This window comes from Dermacentor silvarum, chromosome 11 (assembly GCF_013339745.2).
Source record: "Dermacentor silvarum isolate Dsil-2018 chromosome 11, BIME_Dsil_1.4, whole genome shotgun sequence".
Taxonomy (NCBI): Eukaryota; Metazoa; Arthropoda; class Arachnida; order Ixodida; family Ixodidae; genus Dermacentor; species Dermacentor silvarum.
This window is the reverse complement of record NC_051164.1, coordinates 95983882-96007969: the sequence shown is the minus strand read 5'-3', so window position 1 is coordinate 96007969 and position 24088 is coordinate 95983882. Positions and strand designations below refer to the sequence as shown.

At 42.2% G+C, this 24088-nt stretch overlaps 1 protein-coding gene across 1 annotated transcript; it reads right to left on the bottom strand.

Annotated features, from left to right (window-relative positions):
* Positions 1-1911: 1911 nt before the first annotated feature.
* Positions 1912-23597, bottom strand: LOC119432755 (neprilysin-1-like). Its single transcript, XM_049658915.1, has 21 exons — positions 23494-23597; positions 22544-22628; positions 22406-22453; positions 21459-21620; positions 20172-20258; positions 17365-17565; positions 16300-16488; positions 14662-14748; positions 13909-14039; positions 11698-11920; positions 9905-10003; positions 8132-8209; positions 7592-7704; positions 7193-7254; positions 6990-7041; positions 6042-6109; positions 5400-5530; positions 5279-5344; positions 4492-4587; positions 4244-4317; positions 1912-2167 (listed from the first exon to the last, which is right to left on the bottom strand). Exons 6-21 carry the CDS (start codon positions 17437-17439, stop codon positions 2062-2064), a joined length of 1650 nt encoding a protein of 549 aa, XP_049514872.1. The 5' UTR covers positions 17440-17565; positions 20172-20258; positions 21459-21620; positions 22406-22453; positions 22544-22628; positions 23494-23597; the 3' UTR covers positions 1912-2061.
* Positions 23598-24088: the final 491 nt, after the last annotated feature.

Sequence of the window (24088 nt, the reverse complement as noted above, 5' to 3'; positions counted from 1 at the left end):
ATATATATATATATATATATAGAGAGAGAGAGAGAGAGAGACCTCTTTCTACAATCTTTACTCCGTTCTCTTCATACTAGATATGCAGACGCACTTTGTTTGACCCGCCTCCAATCTTAGTTCCGTAAACACCATTTTGTTTCCTCCATGTTATGCTTGGCATTTGTGCCTGGTGATCGTACGACGCTCGTAAGAAGCTTCTCCATAGAGTTTACTCCCGAGCCTGTGCTTAGAGCGCGTGTACAATATTCCCGACTGCAGTGACCACCTATCGGTTTAGCCAACTGAACTGCGGGTTTATAGATAACTTGGCAACTGAGGGCGAGCGAACATTGGCGGTAAGTATTTTTAAGGAAGAGCGCGAGCGCTGTCATGGATTCCGCAGGCCGTGCCAGAAGGTGGCGGCAGCCAACAGGCACTAAAAATTCTCGTCCATATATCGAACAGTGCAGAGCTTCGGCGAGCCCAAGTGATTTAGCTATGACCCAGTTAACTCTGCTTCCGGCAGTGGGCGCAGGTCCGCAACGCACAGCTATTGCCGCCAGGTATATCCGGCTATACCAACAACTTATCTTATTTCCTGGAAAACATGAAGTTTACTTTGTGAATGAGTATGCTGATTGATTTTATTGATTCTTTCTTTTACTTTGCCCGAGTGGTCTTACATTCAACTGTTCAATATGACTAAACGCAGATTTTGCAATTGACAGAACATCCTCCAGAAAACTTCCCTGACGTGAACAAAGGCATTGAGGCTATAAATGTCAGCGCGACTTTTGAATACGAACACTCGTTTATAGTTATCACGTATTGTTTGTGGAGTCTTGTCAGGAGAGCATGGTAGAGCTGTGAAAAGTTCGTGGCGTTTTCTCATGTGGTATTTCTGGGCTAGCTAAAGGCGAAAGTGATCGCACGCTGAACTTAGTGCTTTCATTACACTGACGCAGCCAAATGAGAATGTGGTCAGAAAACAATTTGCGAAAGAAGGGACATCTCTATGTTTGATTATATAAACAGGATCAAAGCATGCTAGTGTTCCGAGAAATTCAAGAATGTAGTTGCCCATGAAGTCGGAAAGATGAAACTGTGCTCGCTGTTATTTTCTTTGAGGTTTAAACTTGGCTCACCATAGCAGGTGAGAACGCGCTCAGGTATTTGCTCTTTTTAAATTAATGGCCGGGTGCAATGAACACAAACACCTGAAATATATTGTGCCGGTGTGTTGCGACTTCCCTCATCTTAGTCTGGTCATTGTTTGGAGGGGGGGGGTGAGGTGAGGAGGAGAGCAATGTAGTGCAGAAGTGCATTGTAGTATTGAAATAATAGCCATAAACCCCGTAAGCTACTAGCCCAATGTAGTTATCAACACTCTCAAACAGCGATCTTCCGTTCGTGATCAAAGGTCAAGAGAAGTCTCAGCCTGTAGCCAACATTTCAACAAGGTGGCTTGCCTCTGGCAAGGTCAAAGTACTTTTCCTCAGGACCTACCTTGCCGAACACAACTGTTGGCTAGACATATACAAGTCATCTTGTCAAAACGTTGGTTACACGCTGAGGCTTTCGAACGTAAACAGATTCAGTCACTAATAATACCTTGAAGCCTCCATCATCCTGCGACCAGTCTGCGATGTCCGGGTCCAAATATTTGATGTTCATTGTTACAATTACCTGTGCATGCCGCTTGCGAGATTTGCACTCTATATTATTCTAAGTAGAACCTATTCGAAACGTTTCAGGTAAAAGTAAACAAATGGCTGTTTATTTTAGGCACGTGCAATTTATCGTATTCATACGTTGGGTCAGAGCCCAATGTTTGATACAAGCACGATTGAGGGTGTGCTCTAAACCTACAAGACATGTAGATGCTGCGGATGGGTACCACAGGTACAGCATCCCTGCGCCTAATGGCAAAATCAGTGAATCACGTCACTACCACAGCTAGCAGTAACGTGGCAGAAAAAGTATGAATGAGAAACAGGAGGTTCTATAACGAGGCGTACTTTTTTTCAATGCAGTGCCAGAACATTCATCTGCAACTTGATGACGGTTAAAATTGTGGCGCTACCACAAAACACACTTTTCTTGGTGCGGTGTGTGCATTGATGTTCCTTGTCGACAGTCGAACGCCGATGAAAATTTGTCGAAGTTCCGCAGCGGTATGTTCACTCTGAAATAAGGTGAAAAGTGCGAATGAAAATTTTTAAGTTATACATCTCTTGCATGCTCATATGAACACTCAGCTAAAACTGTGTGTTTAGGAAGGGGAAGTATACAAATCAACCGCAGTATGAGTTGATGAAGGCACTCCTGCAACATTACTGAATATGTTTATATACTTGCTTCAAAAACCAGTCTAAAAATTTTCATCTGAAAGTTGGTTCTCAGGACTCGTTAATGAGTCGTTAACGACTTTCTTTGTTTCACTTCAGTATTAAAAATATTTGTTTAGTGAAATGGATATGTTATTTTTCTCAGATGTTCTTTTATTAGCCTTCTCCACATGGCCTTGACGTTAATCGTTCAAACTCCTGAGCGTACTAGTGGGGAAACCCGACAAAGTATCGCACATTTATGTAGAACATGTTTCACAGCCTCTCCTTGCATATTCTGTCGCATAAATTGGCCGTGTTTTTTTCTGCCCACCTAAAGAAACCAAATTACTGGGGCATATGATTGCACATACAGTAGTACCGACAAGATATAGCATGCCTCATTTGTACCACCATCATAATTTCTTCCCCTCAGATGCTACCTAAAATAGCACTGTAAAGAGGATTTCTTTCTTGTTATGCACGAAGAAGTTTCAAGAATTTGACTGAGCTCAATCAAAAAAGTTTACCTCGCGTCATACGCTAATGGGTGGTGTTCCAAATTGGGAACATTGTGATTGGAATCATACAAATTGAACACATTGTTATTTCATAGAAAAAAATAAAGGAATTGTTTCAAAGTGTCAAGGTTAGCAAGGGGCGGAAGGCGTCGTTATTTGAGCAAATGCTACCTCCTAAAGGGGCTGAGGGATCTTTGAGCAAGACTTTTCTTGGGAAGACAAATCGTTCACCTATCTGAGCCTAGTGTAGCTACCGTTAAGACTAAATAGCGGCCCGCCTATATTGCAGGCTCCGTCGAATATGTTCTGAGCAAAGGCCCATATAAAATTTGCAATTCGCAAGACGCCGGCATTATGCAGCGCTTGGCGCAAATGCGAACAAAATATTTATCAATGGTTATTTTTGTCTGTAAAAAAAAGAAGGATTAACACTAATAAATTGCACCGATCTTAAATCTCGTGTGTCGTTTCAGAGTGCGTAAGTTTGCTCATGAAATGATTGTGATAGCTGCCGTCTTGCGTGACCAAGGTTGCATGGCATTTTTAAATTTTGTAGCCACAAATTTGCGTTTCTTTTCATTTGTTGCTCAAAGACAACGTGTCTCGCATGTATGAAGATGTCATCGTTAAAGTATTCCTAATACCAATATGAAGGCATTTTTGCATTTTCATTATACTTTTTGATTTCACTGAATCTGCCATTGAACGCTAGTCCTCTGTCGTAAACTGGCATGTTCCTTCAGACACTTCTCTTTACATTCATAACGCTATCACCAAAATACAAAATTTAGGAACACCAAGATTGTTTGAGGTTTTAACGGAAGCACGTCTGGTCGGGAGGCATTATGAAGAAGGGTAAAAAGAAGGACACCGACCACAGAAAGAATACAGTATTCTTTCTGTGGTCGGTGTTCTTCTTTTTGCCCATGATTTGTTCACCATGATTGTTTCACTCCCAACTAACATATTTTCAGAAGTTCAGGGGCCAGAAGCACTGATCAATAGTAGTAGTAATCAGGGCATTCCTTTATTACTTCAGCCTACGAGATTTATTTTCTTCATAGTCTTTTCTTGAAAAGTCGATATGTGGTTTTAACATATTAGTTCTTATCAGCCTAGATACGGGGCAGAATCCTCTACAGGCCGTGTATCGCCTTCACAACATCTTTAAACAGGTTGTACAGCGATGCATTGTGTAAGTTGAAAGAAAAGTTTGTTTTTTTACTTACCTCACGTTACGTGGCCTGTACATTGAAACCGACACAATATAGTTTCTGCTGCAGTCGCCCTACTTCTGATTGTTCTGCATTGCGCACTAATCAACAAAAGTAATCCAGCTATTACTTTAGCAACGTGAAGTTTTTTTTTTTGTGCAAGGTGAGCTGTGTCGCATTTGGATAAAACAAAATATACCTGTAGTTGCTGGGACTGTGAACATCTGTCATTATTATTGAATTCGCTTCGGTGCGCTCGGATGAACACCACACCTAGTAATTGAAGAGAAACAAAAAGATGTGTTGACGATCAACAAGACGTGAGCGTCAACAAGACGTAAGCGTCAATAAGACGTGAGCGTCAGCAAGACAGGTTCAACAAGACGTGAGCGAAATATTAACGTTTAGGGCACCTTGGAATGCGCACTCATAAAGCTGTTCACGTACCAGTGCATAGGATATGAAGAAAATCTGTTCTGGAGAAAAGTTCTCAAGGCCTGGCATGACTTCCTCGCCAGTAGACTGTGACATACGCTGGTAAGTCTGATGCAAGAAGAGAACAGAAAGAAATACTTACTACACAACAGGTGAGAATTCTCTGTAGTTTCATTACTGGTACTGCTTGGTACGGCACATTCACGAGCTTGCTGTAATCTTAAAACATATTTAAGTAAGTCCAGTACCTCCTCATTTCGTGTCAAAGATGTTTGATAAATGGAAATGATATGATTTCTTCTCAGTTACATTTCATGTCAACTACGAAAACACTGCGGCTATCACATGTGCTGGAGGCAGATTATATAGGTATTTACAGCATTATAGATCACCCTACAAAACGTTATGTACGCATTTTGAGGACATACTTAAATAATTCGGTTCATGTTTTAGAAACACATAACGAAAACTTTCAAGTCAAACGCTTCGGTTTTCAGCGTTTAGATGAAATCTTCAATCTTTAACACAATGCTAAAATTCAACATTTCATAAGTGCAGCTTATGGCACTTTGATGCTATGGCAAGAAAAGACGTTTCAGTAAGGAATAACGCAGTATGCTCAACTATTCTCTTAGAAAAGCTGAAGCGACAGGTAGAGGGGTGTGGGCTCAGTTGAGATACGCCTACAAATAATTTCGTGTACTATACAGTCCGTATTCAGGAGCGCGGCTGCACAAAGCTATTTTATTCGAGATCACAAACACATGTAGAAAGGAACGTGCCATAATTATATACGTACCGCAAAGGCGACGCGTACTCCTCCGTTGTCCGCTATATTTTCTCCCACAGTGTTCTCTCCGTGGACCTAAAAATTGCCGAATTTCGTCAAAAAAAATTTTACCCGTGTCAAAAGCGCATACCGTCTCGTTGTTGACCGGATTGACCAAGCTTCCGTACTGCTTGATGAAACATTCCTTCTTTTCGTTGAAATTCTGCTGCGTTTTGTTGCTCCACCAGTCAACAATGCGTCCTTCACCATCGTACTGAGCACCTTTGATTAAAAACATTGTTTCGAAACATTCTGTCACCTACATTTTCAATTTAACAAAGATACCGTGATGGACAGCGTGAATCAACTATAACTACAAAAAGGAACCTTGCGTGGTCTGAGGGCCAACTAGAACACCCGGATGTCGAAGCGTTCGTTGGATTACAATGCATCAGTCTCTCTGAGTGTGAACCCTCGTAGAGAGGGAACACGCCATTACAGCAATTTTTTAGTGTCACTAAAAGGTATTCATCTATCATGTTAATATTTGTTGAAACTCCTGAAGCAGAAAAACTTTAGCGAGCAGTGCTAGCCTCGCATTGTGTGCGTGTGACAAGTCTCGCAAGAATATATGTTGTACCATGTCAGCATTTGTTAAAATGGAATGAATGCTAAAGAACAGTAATGATTACATCGTTTCACATTTCAAAAACGTTACACCGAGGACAGCTTGTTGTCGAGCTGGTAAACTTTTTTTGAAAGAAGCCAGCTCTATTGCAAGAGAATTTCTCACCTTGGTCATCATAGCCGTGTGTTATTTCATGGCCAATGATAGAACCAATTGCTCCAAGGTTCACATACCTGCATCGGGTAATGAGAAGAAGCAAAAGTACATTTGATTTTGTTAGAAATGAGGTGTTTTTCTACAGGTTCATTGTATCTTGACACACGTTGTCGATACATGAAATTATTTGCCCGAACATTAAAAAGGCATAAGGACGTTCCGAGGGAGCTTTGCAGTGTAGTAAATTACTTTCAACTATAGGACTATGATGATGATGATGATGTGTCTTCCTTTGCAACCATATGTGTAAAACATTAGCGTTTACCTATAGCACTGACATTCCCTTATAATCCCGAAAGCAATATTATTTGCTGTGGCCGTGCCGAATGTGTCCGTAATATAGACAATGTAGGTTATCACAAACCAGTGCACAGTAACTTAGCTTCGTCCTCGAGTTGTAAAATGCTACATTCTACATCGCTAACGGCACTCATAAGCTGCAAGATGAGTAGTCTTTCTTTTACGAAGCAATAGCGTAATTCTTTTTTTGGGGGGGTCTCAACTAACCTGTGTAAAAAAACGTACCGCTGCTTTAGAATTTTAGGCCAGGTTTAGGAATGAATAGTTCACGTGAAATGATTCTTCCCATTCAGTGATGGCTTGCGTGAACAATGTTATAATTGACGGGGGACCAAGTGAAACTTTCACTTCTATTCAAACTTATTCGAGCACCATTCATCATTATGCAGAAATATTTATGTATGTGGGGAAAGAAAGGGATCATAAGTTGTGCTGACAAAATTTATGCGCTGTAAGAAAATCTTTCACGCATATAAGCGCAATAGTGGTTAAATGTAACCATCCAATAGATGAACTGCTGCACCTGACTAAAAATATATACTTTTCTTTTCTTTTAAAAGAAGGCACCATCTTCACGAATAGTCATGAATCACTTACTCTGGAAGGCCTTCTTGGAAGAACGGTTCACGAAGTATTCCTCCTGGTAGGACTGTCCCCATAATAAGGAAAATTCATTAGTACCCAACCCGCTCCCCTACAGAAACGATCTTAAACATACTTCACGACAAGCATGCTCAACATTGTACATACGGAAGAACAAAGTGCCATATTTCAAAAACGATCGTTGAAATCTAACTTACCTATTTCATTTGTCTCAGGAGCGTAGTACGCATTTGCATCTTCTGCAGCACCAATGCTCCATCTAAAAAAAACGGCGAAAAACGGATGAGATGACATTATTTTGGTAAATCCTTATGAATGCAATCGCCATTAAATCCCGTCGCCATAAGCATGCTCATTCACGTGTTGCTTTTAAATCATTGCTTACCGTGAACATGCGGCGTCCAATGCTCAAAGTGATAGGACAACACGTGATTAAGACAGCACATTATAATAGTTGCAGTTACGGGATACTACTGCCCAATACATTCATTCGTATCCCCTAATGCATTATTGTACCACAGTATGGTACAGCATTACTGGCGACATTATATCGCAAGTGCAGTGCTACCATACAAGAATCATCAAAGAAAACTCACTCATCTGTTTTGTGGATTCGCTGCCGAAGTCGCCGCAGCATTTTCATGTAAGCTGCTTGCTGAAATTTATTGGAGATCTCTACAAAGTCTTCGTCATTGCTGACAATTCCAACCTGAAAAACAATGTGTGAGAGGAAGAGCTTATTAAACAAAAGTAATGAATTAGGAATGTTCAGTGTTTCTCTATGAAACACGCATACAAGTCTAGCAAAAAAATCAAATGCAACCATCAACTCACAAAATAAAGAATTCTAAGCCAGAGCCACGAACAACGTGTATCATATGCTCACTGAAATTAATGGGGGTCACGGAGAATTAAGTTGCAAAGTAGACTTTTGCCTGTGGCTACGTGCATCTTCGAATGGAAAACATTCCTTTCCGAAGCAGAGGAGAAAAAGTTTGAAACTGCATCTTGAAGGCCTTTTTTTTTCACAGCGAAGGTTATACACGCAACAAGTGGTCAAACTAAGCAACGCTGATTTCAATATTATTGCACTTTTTGTGTCTGCAGGGGACAAGTTCTTTAACGATGCCACTCACCTCTTGGTACTTGCTGTTGATATACTCATCGTTGAGGAAATTCTCAGGATAAGCAACCTTAGAGGTCATTTTCCACAACTGCGATAAAGTCAACATGAAATGAGCAGAAATAGTGCACTCGTTCGGCTATCTTTTCCGCACTTACAGAGCTACCTTACGGCGGAAGGACAGCCCCTCGGCTGTGAAATGCATGCGTGTAACATAGTCAGAGCATAGTAGCTGTATTCTGGGTTGATCACTTTCAGCAGCATCACTTACAGGGGTTTCGAGCACAACGCCATCACCCCAGAGAAGCACCAAGCTGGAGCTTATTTCAGTGAAAGCATAACTGAAAGTGAACATCCAAGTGTACATCCAACTACTTCGCTTGCTGCTTGCAAAAATGATTGCCTGGAATACGGACATGAGATACTGCTACGTGTTTTTTTTAACGTTTCAGTGTTTCAACCGGTTCAATGTCTTGATGGGTTTGGTTGGCCTAGGGCAACAGAGGACAGAATAGGGTGTGTCGCTTGGGCCCTTGTGTGACTTTTTGAGCAGTACACTGATTAAGAGAGAAAGTCCTTTTCTGAGGAGCAGCAAAGCAACCAAAGATGTAATGGGGTAATCTATCAAGGTAGTGCTAAACTTTAAGTTAAAGAGTGGTTATCACGCGATTGGCGCTATATATAAAAAATATACATATAAAAAGATGCTCTTGTCAAGTAGTCCGTGCAAATGATTGCTAAAGGGGCTCTACGGTGCCATCTCGGTAATGAAGAGCGCCGTGATAGAGAATTTCAGAGGAATTTACACTATTAGCAGTTAATTAAGGTGATCCTAAATCTCAGCACACGGGCATGTTACATTCAACATAATGCAAATTTTTATCTGGGTTTGAATACTGTCCCATTTCTAGCGGGCTGAGATACCTTAAAATATACTCCATACATATCTACACCCTTAATTAAGGGCGCTTGTTTGTACAATAGTTAACACCCTTATTACTAAGCACATAAAAATATTGGGAAGGACATCGAGCTCAAACTACACCTGCGATGGGAGAAACAGCATATAGAAACTATCCACTATATATTCGGACCTGGTGCGGACCGAAATATTTAACACGTGAGTTTCATAGCCATCGCTATCAAACTTTCATGCAGTTTGCGTGCCGTCTGTCACAGCTATTGAGATGTTTACTTTGTTACATTTTTTTGCAACGGTTGTTTACATTGGTTACAATGTTGTCATTTGTACCCGTGATCGATTCAAACTTATCGCTTAAGGGTGACGTTGTTTGAAACGGAACAAACGAAGCACCCTTCCTGTACCAATGTTACTGTAAAAACGCTTAGGATACAGTGTACTTAGCTGTCTTGTTCCCGCAAACATGAGAATATTGGCGTGCACACCAGCCCGGGTAACAGTAACCTAAGCTTGTATTATACCGTAGTGGAAGGAATATGTATGTCCCCAAATAACACAGCTGCTATTGCTCTAGTCCTATACGACCACGGCCTTGTGCGCTATGTTGACAACCATGCTAGATTTTTATTAAGAAACCATGCGTACGTAATTCTTGTACGGGAGCATCCATGTGTCTCTTATGCACGTATCTAACATTTTGTTTCGTCACCGTTTGTGCGAGCAAGTGCTAACCAATGAAATTCTATCCTTATAGTGAAAGTCTCCAAAGCTTTTGAAGAAGGTAGCGGCTTCAGAAGAAATTCTAGACGCGAGTACTTCTTGAGCAGATGAACGGACACAGGAAGCTTGAGAATCGAGACCTACTTTTTCTCTGGCTTGTCGTCGCGTTTGGCGATCCATCCAGTCAATGTGTTGCAGTCGATCGTAATAAGACAAGCCTATTTCTCGCACTATCCTCTGCACCTAAAAAGCAACGAGAGATCGGGTAAATAAACTATACATCAAACAGAACTGATTCCTGCTAAGCTATGCGTGTTCCACAAATAGCAGCGCCAGATACATAAAACATTTCCAGCTTATCACTCGCTGGTTCGTGCGGAAATTTCGCAGAGTGGCATTTTGCACTTAGTTTTGTTTATTACAATATGTTCATGCATTACTTTCCTGTTTCATCCAGAGTACGTCCGATGTGGGAATCATCTGCTGTGATGGTTCGAGAATTCGCGTTTCCATTGCAACTGATGAGTAGCACATTCCTTCACGGCTATGGCAAGCGCACGATATTCATCGTAGCTTTAAGAGATAACGCATTCATTCCAGTGCGGCGGAACTGACTCCTGATGAGTGGCATAGCTGGAGGCATCGAACTTATTCTTGACCCACATCAAATTTATTCCTGCACGTCGAGTTTATTCCGCAAGAAACAGCCAATTTGTGTAGGGAAACAAGCTACAATCACTGCAAAGTGGTAACATTGCGCTTAACTTCAACTGTACTTCAGCACCTTATGTGTCATTGCCCATCCTTTGACGCTCAATGACGTACTTTACAAGCTCAACGCAGCCTATTAGATAATAGAGTGCTCTCGGAGGAAAGGATCCTGAGACCATGGCCCATGCATTCTTGTTTTGCACAATGTGTGTTATCACGATAAGCCGACCAAGTCACCACCTCTTATTGCTCTTTCTCTGGGATGAGCGAAGCTTACCTGGTCAGACAGCCATCTGCAAGTTGAGGAAAGAGCCACCGAAATATTCGGTTAAAGCTCAGCAAAAGTCTCTCGTGTCGATTAAACAGCGCAACGAAAGCACAGCAGACAATCCTAAATTCGTAGCTTGTTTCTAGGGCTTTCATTTACCCGGAAATAGACTGATTATTTGCGAAAGAAATCAAGTCCGCGTCGTTAGTTTTAACATTTGTGCTATAATTGCACCACCAATAATTTCAACACGCCGTAACATACCTCGTGTTATTTAATCGCTCCTTTCAATTGGTTTTATAGAGAAAAACGTTCGTGAGGCTGCTAGCTTGAGTATTTTCCTTCTGTAAGCCATATAGGTGTCTACCTTTTTATCGGTAAACAATTAGCAGCGTAAAGACACTGCCAAAATCTGGCTCATCCCTCGCTCCTGTTGAAGGTATTAGGGCGTGGTGTGCGAAGGCCACTCATCCTTAATAGTGGCACGAGCACCGAGTGACACTGTTGTTCATTGTGCAGCAATATTGTGCAGCAACAGGGACCGACTTTCAGTTTGTCACAGAGGTGGTGTGAAATTAAAAAAGTAAATCATAACAAAATAAAAACAGGTAGATAGCATAAAACAGGTAGTGGGCACAGGTGCATATGTTTTCCTGTGCGCGCTTAACGCCATGCTTGTTAGTTTATTCGTAAGCGAATGTTTGAAGCAATTTAAACAGCCGGTAAAACTACTAAGCTTCGCGTAGATGTCTAATACTTCGCTATATCGCTTTCAATGCTTCGCCTTTTGGGCAGAACTGTTGCTTTTTGTTCCGCCCTGACTCATCACTCCCCGCTCACTTAGGGTTGTTGTCATTCGAAATTGAATATGTCGTATTATCTGCAAATGATGCGTCTGATTAGCACCCCTGTAGCACATTAGTTGCCTTGAGTAAATCAAGAAGCCACAGTTAACTACCTCATCTTTCGCTTCCTTTGTCAGTCGGCGCTCCGTGTACAGTCGCCCGACGGTGTCCGTCATAATTCGCTCCACGTGAGTGACACATTGCTTCCAGAGCGGTGCTTCATGGACACCCATCACGATCTGGCGCAGGCGTGCAACCAGTGCCGCAAACTCCTTGGATGCAAGCTGAAGAAGCTCGGCGGCCTTCGTGAAACCGATGTAGTTGTACACAGTGTCACTGGTCACGAACAGGAAACAAGAGCAGCAGATGAGCTGCAGCGCTTCACTTTCGGGTTACTTGAATTGCACAAGGCGTTATCGCGCTGCATTAGATAGCTTTAGCTTAGGAATTCACCCTTTTACAAGGACGCGCGCAAAATGCCTACGGTCCGGCTAAACAGATATGATCGATGAGGCCATTAATAGAGCGTTCCGGATCACCAACGAATGACTAGGACAGCCCGACCAACGCTGAATATTGTGACACAGTCTGGTGAATTGAAATCAAGACTGTGGTGGCACCTTGTGTAAGACCGACCTGCCTCAAAGCAGACAGCTCTTGTCAATGATAGCAATTTTAGCTGTCACGGGTGAAAAGAAAGTATCAAGCACTAATTGACACCGATGGCTTCTTCCCGGACTCGCCATATTGTTACGCTACTCATGCCAAACCCACAGCGCTAAATCTAAATGCCTGCGCGCGTAAATACATCAAAAGCAAAGCTTTTAAATGTGTTATGTACATGCGCACTTTCTACCCGCTATTTTATAGCGTGTGCAGCGACTCGGCGTACTCTATACTGAAACTCCGCATAGCTGGCTAAACAGAACAATCGTCCACAAATAGAACAAAAACTTCTAGGTCAGTGCTTCTGTTTATGAGGTCCTGTGGGCCTACATAATAGGCTTTAAGAAAGTCGCCTGTTATCCCTCTATTGCTTGCGCGGTATAATTTTTTTGTGCTCGTCTTCCTTTATTTTATGCCGGCTTATGCCCTCTTTGTCATTTTACCCACGTACTACCACTTTTTCGCGTAGTAGCCAACCAGAACTCCCTCTGCTTAACATCCCTGTCTTTATTTAAATAATTTCTCTCTATTTGTTATCTTTCATTCACCAGCGTTAGATAACCCGCCATAGCAGCACCAAAATATTGACATTTACTTGTCATACTGTCTTCCTTTATCGAACTGTCGCATGATTGGAATTGCTGTACTTAACACGCGTACACCTAACACATTTTACTAGAACTAGGGCTGCGTGTGTAAGTTCTGAAGTAACACATTTTGCTTTCTTTTTTGTTGTTGTTTGTCTTTTGCGACTGCCCGTTTAATTTTATTTGCAGAACAAAGATCATCGAAATACCTATTAATCTGGTTATTATTTCTGCGCTTCAGTTTATTTGAAAAAAAGATGGCACGAGCTCACACTCCCTCCTCAAGTGACGTTCTTACGAGTTGTACTGAATCTTTGTTTTCAAAAGTGCTGCTTTCTAAGAGATCATGCAACGCCGTTGTACAATCTTATTCACGCACGCAAATGCCTTCTGAACGCCTGACTTAATGCAAACGTCCCTAATCCATCGAGGTTATCTTTCGAAGCCAGGTACGTTGTAACTTTCTCAACTCAGTCTAGGACCTTGTTTCGAGGTTTTCTTTTTTTCCCTCTTGTCAATTATTATTTCTGAAGTATCTGTTGCGTAATTCTGTTTTAGCAAGCTGGATTGAAGAAACGTCTCCTTTCTCTAAAGCACCGCTTCTCCACTCGGTTTTTGTTGTTATTGATAATGCATTACACTGTAAGAGTCGCAATAACGTAAACAGTCAGCCTCACCATTTGATAACATCCATGGTGGTTCATATACGCAATGTAACCTGGCATTTCGTTCGTGTCCAACAATTCTAGACGTTATCTAGAGGCAGCGTATTTACAGAAGAAATCAACTGTTCTCCTTCAGTATTTATCCACTGATTTGGCCAACAGCAAGATCTCTTAGTGTCCGGTAATTTGTAAGGCATACCCTAAAACTCTTCCTACAGTAAAATAAGTAAACTGTTTAGAGTCGGGACACCTCCATAAAGAAGTAACGCGATTATGCAAAAAGTACCACTGAAACATTATGTTGGAGGTTTAAGAGTAATAACACTTCAAAATAGCTTACGCGAAATCCAAATGACTACGCTACACTCTGTCCGTGTTATCTACGGAATTGAAAGCAAGAACTCACAGGTCTGCTTGGAGGTAAACTTGCACGGTGGCGTTCACGTGTTGAATGGCGTTAACGACAATTTTTTCTTCCTTGGAAATTGTAATGTTTACTTTGTCGAATTCATTCTCGATGACTTTGAACAGATCAAGCTGCAAGAATGTTGAGATATTGTTCTACAGACTGTTCAGGGTGAATCGATAGGAATATTGTGTCGTATGTTTAGGTAATAAAGCAAATTCCCACAATATTTTTATTATGCTGCTCTTATTGTCAAGTGCGTAATGGTTGAACTACTGCATTGTTCTCTAGGATCATCAGCTTTGGTTTTGACTGTACAAATAACCGCCCGAGTTTGATTTTATCTCCCAAGGACGCTGGGAAAAGACAGCAAGTAATCTCGTGTACTTATGAAATTTGAGGTGGGCATTCCTTTAGCGTTAACTACACAAACAATCCGCTAACGGCTATTCTTTGCGTACAATATAGTGCGATTCGCGCACTTTTTCATTTGCACTTCTCATGTGCATTTCATGGATAACAAAAGCAAGAATTAGGTCTTATTTCGTTGTATCGCCAACCATTCTCGGCCAAATGTATTATTCCGTTCCTAAAAAAAGTACACTTGTTATATCGGTGCAACCAAGGGCTTCCGGTCTGCCATTTTACAGCATAAAAGCTGTATTTCATTTCTATAAATTATTTTTGATCGCATAAGTAGTGCGTTCGGCTAAGAGCAATGCTGCAGCTCAACTGAAATTAAATGGCACTCACACCGAAAATTTCTCTCTGAAATTCTTCTATGGTGGCCTTTCGATAATTATTTCTTGCTTGGCGTGTCTCTTCCGACGACTGTTGCACCTGAAAAACGTGTAAGATTAGTTACCTTTACGTGCCTTCAGCTGCTAAAGTAACAATATAAACCAAAGAGCAACGTTCTGATGCTTTTAAATGTGAACAAAATGGCATCACAAAACCACATAGTCGTCACATTTTCGGGAAATTAATGAGGAAGATATGTATCATGGTCCTCTTTACATCTAGTTCCATTTTCCCTGAGCCCATACCAGGCCAGTGAGCCATCCTTTCTAAATAACATTTATTCTTTTTCATTGTGTTCCAAAGAACCCAAGACCCCAGACCGAAACTCTTTGAAGTCTCAGACGACCTGGTCTAGCACATTTTTGACAGGCTGCATTCGAAGTGGTCACCATAATTTTTCGAACCCGGTCCTTCGAGTTGCCAGGTTCGGCGGTAACATTTATGTTTATCGTGCCATTGTTGGTATTTTATGTTGTCTATGCACGGCTAGCTTAGCGTCTGCCCATGTGCCGCCGCTGATTGCCAGTATGGTCATAATAACCTGCATACGTTCTGCAAACTAAGCGATCCATTGGCAATGTTGCACGGATCGTGCCATTACCTAAACTATTGTTCAAGATATAAGCGTTCAGTCCACTACCATAACACAACAGTTACCATAACATGCAAATAATGCTACAAATGTCGAGAATAATGAAGACACACGTCTCTCTATATATTTCTCTTTTATTGACGATGTGTACTTATGTAGTATTTTCTCACTGCAAACTCCTGATGAGAGAGGCCATCGCAAGATTTTTTGGGTCAGCAGAAAGGGGGGGGGGGGGGTCACTTGCTAAAAAAGCAGGGAACGTTACGTGTGCGTAACGAAAGCATGCAATACTAATAATGCTCACATATTTGCAACCGTGCTACCCATGCGCCTTACATTAGTATGGTTGTGTAGAGGAATGAAGCCATTACTTGATCATGTAGGTGTCGCGAGCACAGATGGCGCTGTTGTCCCGCCACGTATGGCAATATCGAAGCTGGGTTTATCATCTCGCTCATCCTTCAGAATGACGTGGCTCGGCAGTACATACGTCGATCTGAGCGGCAGTTGTAGCGTTTGAGAGTATTCACTCTGCCATAGTTGGTATAATCCGGCAAACAAAAACCTGTGCTTATGAGGAGTTATAGATTTTACAAGTGTGCAATTTGTTGACGAAGCTCGACGGTTGCTCGCCAATGGAGCCCCCGCGTTCAACACAGTGTCCATAATTGGGGTGAAAAGACTCGGGCAGCAAGACGGAAGGTGAATCCGCCCCACCACCTCTGACTATGGCGGCCCACTACGAGCAGTCAGTCCGCACGATTGCAAGATTAGACCGTGGGACCCCCACCAGTTGTGTCATAGGCTAAGCATGTCAGCCTTCGAATGGATGTATAAATGTCAGTTGTGTATTTTTATACCATAGTGACCGATATTGCCTCAGCAGCAGGCATAAGACATCTTGCCTATTTACACCACTGCGACTGCGTCCCCAATACAGCCTACTCGTTTTTTGTTTTATTTCATAACGTTTGTGAAAAAATTTGAATATTTCGTACCATGCGCAGATCTGCCATGAATGACAGTGTCTTGTTGACGTACGTCTCCAGCTGGTCTTCGGTGGCATTTGGTCTCAGCAGTCTCGCCGCTGTTTTCGTCACACCGAAGAACGCATCGGCCAAGGTACTCGCAGGGTTCATGGAACCGCGTGTGAAAGCTTCGAGGCTATTGTCGTTTTTCTGGCCCAGCTGTGGCAAGAAAAGTAAAGGTCCGTCCAAAATTGTGCAAATTAGTCAGATTTGCCGAATTGACGTGTCAGTCCATCAATTGTTGGTTTCATCTGTGAATTGATAGAAGCTTGAAAGCGACATCTTCATTGATTTGGCGGTCTTGCAAAGCACACGTATCAAGGTTGCTAGATACAATAAATTATTTTTAACGACGTGAGAAAGCGACACTACACAGAGGACACGACTCAAACAAGCACCTGTGATGAAAGGTACAACCTGGCGGAATCACACCACCTAGTTTTGTAAAGCACAGGCTATTTAGTAGCATCAAAGGCAATGCCTCTTTTTCTTGACGTCACAACGCACGAACATCACCGTTCGAGAAACATTTCATTTTTTTTTGTCTGCAGTGTTACTAATGGTGTTGTCACGTCCTAATGCTCCTAACAAAATCCATTATTCAGTAAATGTTTACCTGCAGTATTTTTCTTAAATGTTGTTCTTCATTCTATGTGGCAATATGATATGTATACATTGCTATATTCTGCCGAAGATCAGAATATTCATGAACAAATAAATTAAATAAATAAATATTGGCACCTACTTGAAATGAGCGCAAAGTAACCAAGGAAACACGCACGGGTTCTTATGAAAGCAAGCTTCCAAGTTGATGGAACATTCCTTCTAGTCTGGTGATCAAACCTGCTTACATCTAATTTCCTAAACACTCTATATACGAATAGAAATAACGCCATGGCTTACCCGTTGCAGAGTGAGAGCGAATTAATCGACAACTGGACGAAATGAAATACTAATGATAACGATAGCAGCGGAAATCCGCCAAGTATGAAAATAGTCATGAAAAACAGGAAGTCATAAAACTTGGAGTGTAACCTGAAGGATGTGGTGTGTCAAGTCGTCCATGTCCTTGGCGACATCGACTGCAAACACAGATGGTAGCCCAGTCATCTTTATCACGTCTTCAAGCTTTCCAAGGTCATCAATATCTTCGTCGTCCAGAATTGGCCATCGCCCCAGTCCATACGATTCCAGCACTCGCTTTCACGGCACTAAGACTTTCTATTTCGTCGTTTCCTACGAACAGACAAGACTGAGCATTTCGTGAACAGCGAACTGAAAACATGAGGTGAAGGAATCAAAGAAACGAGTTAAACAGCTGATGGGCCCAGAGCATTCAAGCGGCAGGAATACTCTGAACTCATGGTTGAACTAAGACAGTATGAGACGAAGGAACACGGGCAGTAGGTGTCAGGAATACATTTGCAAGCACATTCCACGTGAACAATTTGTATGTGTTTTGTAATGATGAAAACTTCTGAATTGTCTTTTTACTAAATGCGCATGAACGGCGGCTGTTTTTATGCAATCGTCGTATTCTTCATCGAAGAATGTGCTTTGCTGCTTTCTGCGGAGTCATATACTTTTCGCTGAATTTAACTGCATCGACAAAATGGCACTGATCGGATGTTTACTTTTTGATAATAATGCGATTAGCATTCTTTGTCTACTTCAGGCACTTTGAATCTATCTAATCTTCTTACGCCTATCCAGCGACCCAAGGTGTTTACTAGCTTATGCCACTATGTATACGCTTGTCTGTGCTGTCATCGTAGTCTTCCATCGTCGTTAATCCAGCTTCATCATCTGACTCTCATAATACCGTCGTTGACACGTCATCGTCGCCATACATCCGTGTTCATTTCATTGGTGTCGTGTCATCGTGGTCACGCTGTGGTCGTGCCATTGTCATAATTTCAGAAACGTCATCTAATTGTCTCGCAGCTATTGTCGTAATACCGCATTCGTTGTTCCCTCGGCGTCATTCTTTTTTTTTTGGCAGTTCATAGTAATTATGCTGTCGTCATTCATTCGCTATTATGCACCATTGTCATGTCATCGTCGTCATTACATCGTCGCCATGAAGTCGTCGTCATACATCATGGAATCGTATCTGGATAGAGCATCAAAACTCGGACACAAGAATCGACAGACGCCGACAAGAGCTAACTACCGACAACAAGGAAATTTTAGTCCCGGAATCGGTCGTACTTATACATACAAATGTGTGTACAAGTGAACACATCACAACTATATGTAGTTATCATAGTTAGCGCTTGTCTCCGTCTTTCGTTTCTTCTTGTGTCAGTGTTGTATTGGGCTATCCAGATACCATTCTCAGAATGACCATTACAGTGGTCACAATAAGGTGTCTTCAGTAAACGGTCTGTCGCTACATTCTTTACATGCTAATCACATTGACGTCGGCAGTCATGGTGAGATGGGTTCTGCCGATTTCGTTTTCTTTCATTTCGCACGACAAGGCGTGACGACGTCATAGAAAAAAATGCAGACCGAAACGCACATCATAGAACTTGTGTGATGTGACACTTTGCCGAAGTGCTGCAAGTGAATGAATTCTGGGGATTTACTTGCCGAAACCACGATTTGATTATGAGGCACGCCGTAGTGGGGCACTCCGGATTAAGGTTGACCACTTGGAGGTCTTTAACGTGCCCCAATCCACGGGACACGTGCGTTGTTTTTTTTTTTTCTTTTTTGCTTTTTTTTTCATTTAGCGCCCATTGATATGCAGGTCCGCCGCAGCCGGGATGCGATCCCGCGACCTCGTGCTGAGCAGCTCAATACCATAGCGGCTAAGCCATCATTCCGGATCATGAAGTGCTTAATCAAACGCTGTAAATTCGCCCACTTCATTCCTTCTTCTTTGACGCAAAGAAAACGGGCGCGCGCGCACATGCTCTCGCGCAGCTGCACAACGCAATGTGGCAGATATGGGAATCATCTCAAAGAGTGGGTGGGCGTCGGTACGATGAAAGTGTGCGTTCAATTCTGGCCTAATAATTAGAGCATTGGGCTCCTATGCTAGGGTACTAAGGTTAGATCCCCCCATCGGGCACGTAATTCTACCTAGCTATTGGGCAACAAAGCAGCCAGCAGAGAGAGTTCGAGAGAGTTCGGGAGCGTTTGTAAAGAAACCTTCGTTTAAAAAAAAAACATTGGAGGACGTTGAAGCTTTGCCTTTAAGAGTGTATCACGATAGCATTCAAAGATACTTGACTGGTTCTCACGCTTACCGGCAACTGCACCTTATGTAACCGTAATGTTTACCGGGAAACGGTGGCGGCGAACGCTAAGCACGAAGGCGAGCTTTCTTAAGGAGCCTACACGCAAGCGCTCTTTTAAAACAGCGCTTGCATGTAGGCTCCCTAAACTTTCTGGTCGAAACGTGGCCTCTTGCGTTGGCCGACTCCGCAGGTCGTCCACAGCCGCGCAAAAAAAAGTTACGTCATTTTTTAGGTTTCTGTTATTGTATTGCACTTTTAAAAGTGCAGCATGAGAAGATTTGATATAAAAAGCATGCACTATCGGTGTTTTGATTCGTGACATTTGTTTATGGGCTGTCATTCTGAAAATTTCGAGGAATAACTTTATCAAGAACGTAAGACAAGGTATGAGCAACCTCAGTAATAGAACGGTGTGACAATACAACCCGCATATATGGTATGTCATATATCAAGGCGTGGCATTTACATATGCCTAAATATATACGGAAAGTTTCGCTCACGGACAACTCTGCCGACACCGACACCGGCTTTCTTCGACACTGGGTCCTTATAGCTATCGATTTAACGATTTCTTTTAGTATACAATTCACTTACCGCTTTTCATGCATGCTTGATATGCGACCGCTGCTTTTTCCCTGGCGGTCCTGGCTTCAGGCACAACAGGAAGGCTTTCCAAAATTTCTGCCGATAGATTTAAAATCGATACAAGGCAAATTTGAGTTTGCTAACGGCTTGTAGTCTAAGCGCATGTTTTTCACTGGCAGTCAACGAGCAAATATGATGCTCAAAACACGTGATATTGGCTAACAGTCAACTACTGGCCATTGATAGTTCTCAACATCGGCCTTACCGAATGACTCCTAAATATTCCTGTACAACAGCATTTGTGACACTTCACTCTCTGTTCTGGGAAATTGTGATTTTTAAGACAACGTCCTTCCTTGTCCAATCAACGCCCGTTGATTTCTCGAAGGCCACGAGTGTCCAAATCGCCTATAGGATGCGTAAAAAGCAACAAAAAATATTCTCGCTTCGAAGGAAGTATATGCTAATGTCTTTTGAGATGTAAAAATTACGAGTATGAGTCTCATTTTACTTAGATTCTGTTCTTGCATTATGCGTACGTTTAGCTCATCAAAGTAGCAAGCCTACTTTCGGCCATTCCAGGCAAGCCTCTCCTGCGGTCTCGTGCTATTTATATCCTCGAAACACCGACTTCAATCTATAGCTGCAAAATTTCTAATATCATCACTTTGCCTAATCTTTTCTCATCCTCGACTTTATTTTGCTGTCCTAGCCTCTATTGCGCTATAACAGGCCATGACTCATTCGTCTTTCCTTCAATATTCCCGAAGTTCAAGCAAAATACTTTGGTGTGGCAGATTAACTTTAGCTTAAATATGTCTTGCTGGGCAAGTTCGTTCATATAGCGGGTTTTGCAAGCCACACCTTACACGGGACACACGAAGGTGGACACAAGATAAGCGCTCAATTGTCTTGTGTGTACCTTATTTCATGGCCTGTATAATGTGTGCGCTTGTAAGACCTTGAAGATGTGCTTTAGGATTACTTGAAGTCAACATTTAGTGCAATGAATACCGAACACTAATGAGAAAAATATCCTCCCGTTCGTTCCCATTTAGTCGATTAGGTTGCCAAATTGGCGGTTGTATGATGGACTGCTTTGCCGAAGAGGAGGAGCAATTGCGGATCTTGAGGGCAAGCTTTTATAGTGCAGCGCACCTGACTGGAGTGATGGTAGTGATGATGACGATGGTTACTTAATTTTTTTAGCAGAAGTCCTTCGGTCCTCGTGCTAACTTGAAGCAAACACTTCAACCACACTGAAGGTAGACATATATACATATGCGTAGTGCCTACCTCTTAGGTCCTGCTTCACGTTCGACGCTACCTCCACAAAGGAACTTGCGAATGGTGAGTCTTCAGGAATAGGGTGAGTATCTTTCCAGCCATTGCAAACGTAGGCGTAAAAATCCTCGCAAGGGTCACTGCTACTGTTTATAGATGCCAAAATCAATTCAGCTGCAAGAGAAAAAGTTTGGGTGACATATTTGTGGCCATTTTACCACAGCAGACGCCCACACGAAGTACTGCCGCTCACCCGCGCCGCTCCTTCAACGAAACTCAAAGAGCTCGAATCTCAAGTGCCATTCTAAAACAACGAAGACATCGAGACACTTGGCGCATTAACAATGAAACTAAACCTAGTGATAACGACCGCATTTTGGGTATCTTTTGCTGACACAATGGACAATCTGCTAAATTATGGCAGTTGCAGGCAAGCGAATTGGCGGTAATATCCAGATATTGATCAGTGGATGTTGTACGCGATAATATGAAAGATAAATCCTCCTTCAACAATATATAATAACCTTCACTTGCCCTACGCCATTGCTGCTTCCGGATGATGAGTTATTATCAAAAAAGTGGAATAGTAACATTAAAAGGGATATCAATGAAGGGCGAAATCTTTTCATTTCATGTATCACATCCTCTAGACTATCGCTGGCTATATTCTCCACTAAGAAATGAAATTGTGCTTGCGCGTGTTCTGATTTGCCCTGGGATATAGCATGGAAATGAGTACGCAAACGCGTAATAGTGTGTAAACAGCAGCTTATTACTAGAACATTTTTATGAGGCAATGTAGCATTAACGTTATTATAAATCTTCTTTCTATTTGTATATCTGCTATACCTTAAGTAGGTCTTGGGATTTAAAGCAAGACTCAATATGTGATAGCACCTAGAAGGCTGCCACAGCGATACTGGCTACGAAACAGGGTAGCAAACCATAGACGTACGCACCTCTCGCTTTACACACGGGGCTGTCACACACGGATGCAGGCGCCAATCCTGAAACAATTTTTCGAAGGTAAACGTAAACGGCTTATCACTGAAATATGGGCGCTCAGTGAATGCATAAAAGAGAAAACCGATACTCACGGCGCCTCGGGAACAAGTTGTTGTCAATTGCATTCGTAGTGCATAACACAAACAGTAGGATGAGTAGCCGGCTCCCCATACTAATCTGTGAGTTGGGGCATAAATAATTATCATGACGCAGTTCTCGAGACACAAGAAACAAAGCAGAACATATCTGCTTCGAATCATCCCACCAGGAAAGTATCACATTGATTATCTAACGAGGGAAAAGATAAAGTAAACAAATCACTGTGAACTTGTTCTTGTCGAGGCCGCATCAACAAGAAATATTATGTACCCATCGCGGTTAGTAAGTGACTATGGTGTTCTACTTCAGCCATGAGGTGAAGTGTTCCATTCCGGTTCACCGTGGACCAAAATGGGAAAATACTCGTCTAACAATCTTTGCTTGCGCATTAAGAAGTCCAGATGCTTAGAATTAAGGCAGAGCTCTCAACCACGGAATGTATCTCAGTGCCACTGTGTCGCTACGGGAAGTTGAACTCCATAAATCAATCAAAAAGCATGTCATTTTAACTTTTTAGCAGTCTTTATAATGCTCAAGATTTGAGTATATAAAGAAGAGAGGCCCCTAATGGCAACCGAACTAATGTGATCTTACACCGTCGAAGGAGAAAAGGCACAAAATTCCTTGTACAAGAGCGCTCATTTGCGCCAGTTCGTTGAGAAAATTCCGCGAGATATAGCGCAGTAACAAGAACAATGAAATCACACACCACCGGTGTTTTGTCTTTCACTGATCTTGTTGGTGCGCAGATTTTTTTTTTTCCTTTTTTGTTACAAAAATGCCCTCTTGCCTCTCCTTGAAATTTCTTCAATTTGCCAGTGGATATAATGGTATATTTTCTTGGTCACCTGAAACACGGTTCGGTACGCCGAGCAGTGGTTACTTAAAAAAACTAAAAAGAACTATCAACATCTCTACGCGAAGCAGAAATGTGCAAACTTACCTGCTCGAGGAACTTGTGGTCAGACCAGCATGGCTGTTACGCCCTAACAACGCACAATGACGACGCCGTGTTCGCAAGTGCGCCGCATTGCGTGTTTTCCTTTACTCGTCACTTTTTTTCTGGCGGTGAAACTTGAGAAGGATGTCTATATGGACCAGAAACGTGCCTCTCAAGAAGTATTTTTGCTTCCGCAGCACGAAACGCGATAACACAATGTGGAAGCTAGCACTACTGTTAAGTCAGGTGCAAACGTTATCGGACACTGCACCTCGCGAGAAGCTCTTGCCCTGCACATTAGGTATACCAGAAACAGCAACAAACAATATAGGGGAGTTCCAACAATTGCAGATGAGAGCACAAGAAAAAGAAACGCCCAGGACAACGCTGGGCTTACAACTGAAGTTCATTGCGAGTACATTCCATAAAACTCCGCGACGCATGCGTAGAAAACCAAGAGCAGTAACGAGGTTTCTAGTCTCGCGTCCGTAATTGCTGGAACAACCCTATACTGTCATCATAAACCAAATGGCCTAGCAAATCACACCACTATACAACAAACAAGCTTTGCCTCCTAATGTTTGAGGAGGATCATAGC

Coding starts and splice junctions, on each gene's coding strand:
- LOC119432755 (XM_049658915.1), bottom strand. CDS start 17,439: ATGACTGGGCTACCATCTGTGTTTGCAGTCGATGTCGCCAAGGACATG. Junction 14,040..14,661: donor TTCAGAGAGAAATTTTCGGT/GTGAGTGCCATT, acceptor ACATTCTTGCAG/CTTGATCTGTTCAAAGTCAT. Junction 7,042..7,192: donor TCCTGAGACAAATGAAATAG/GTAAGTTAGATT, acceptor TTATGGGGACAG/TCCTACCAGGAGGAATACTT.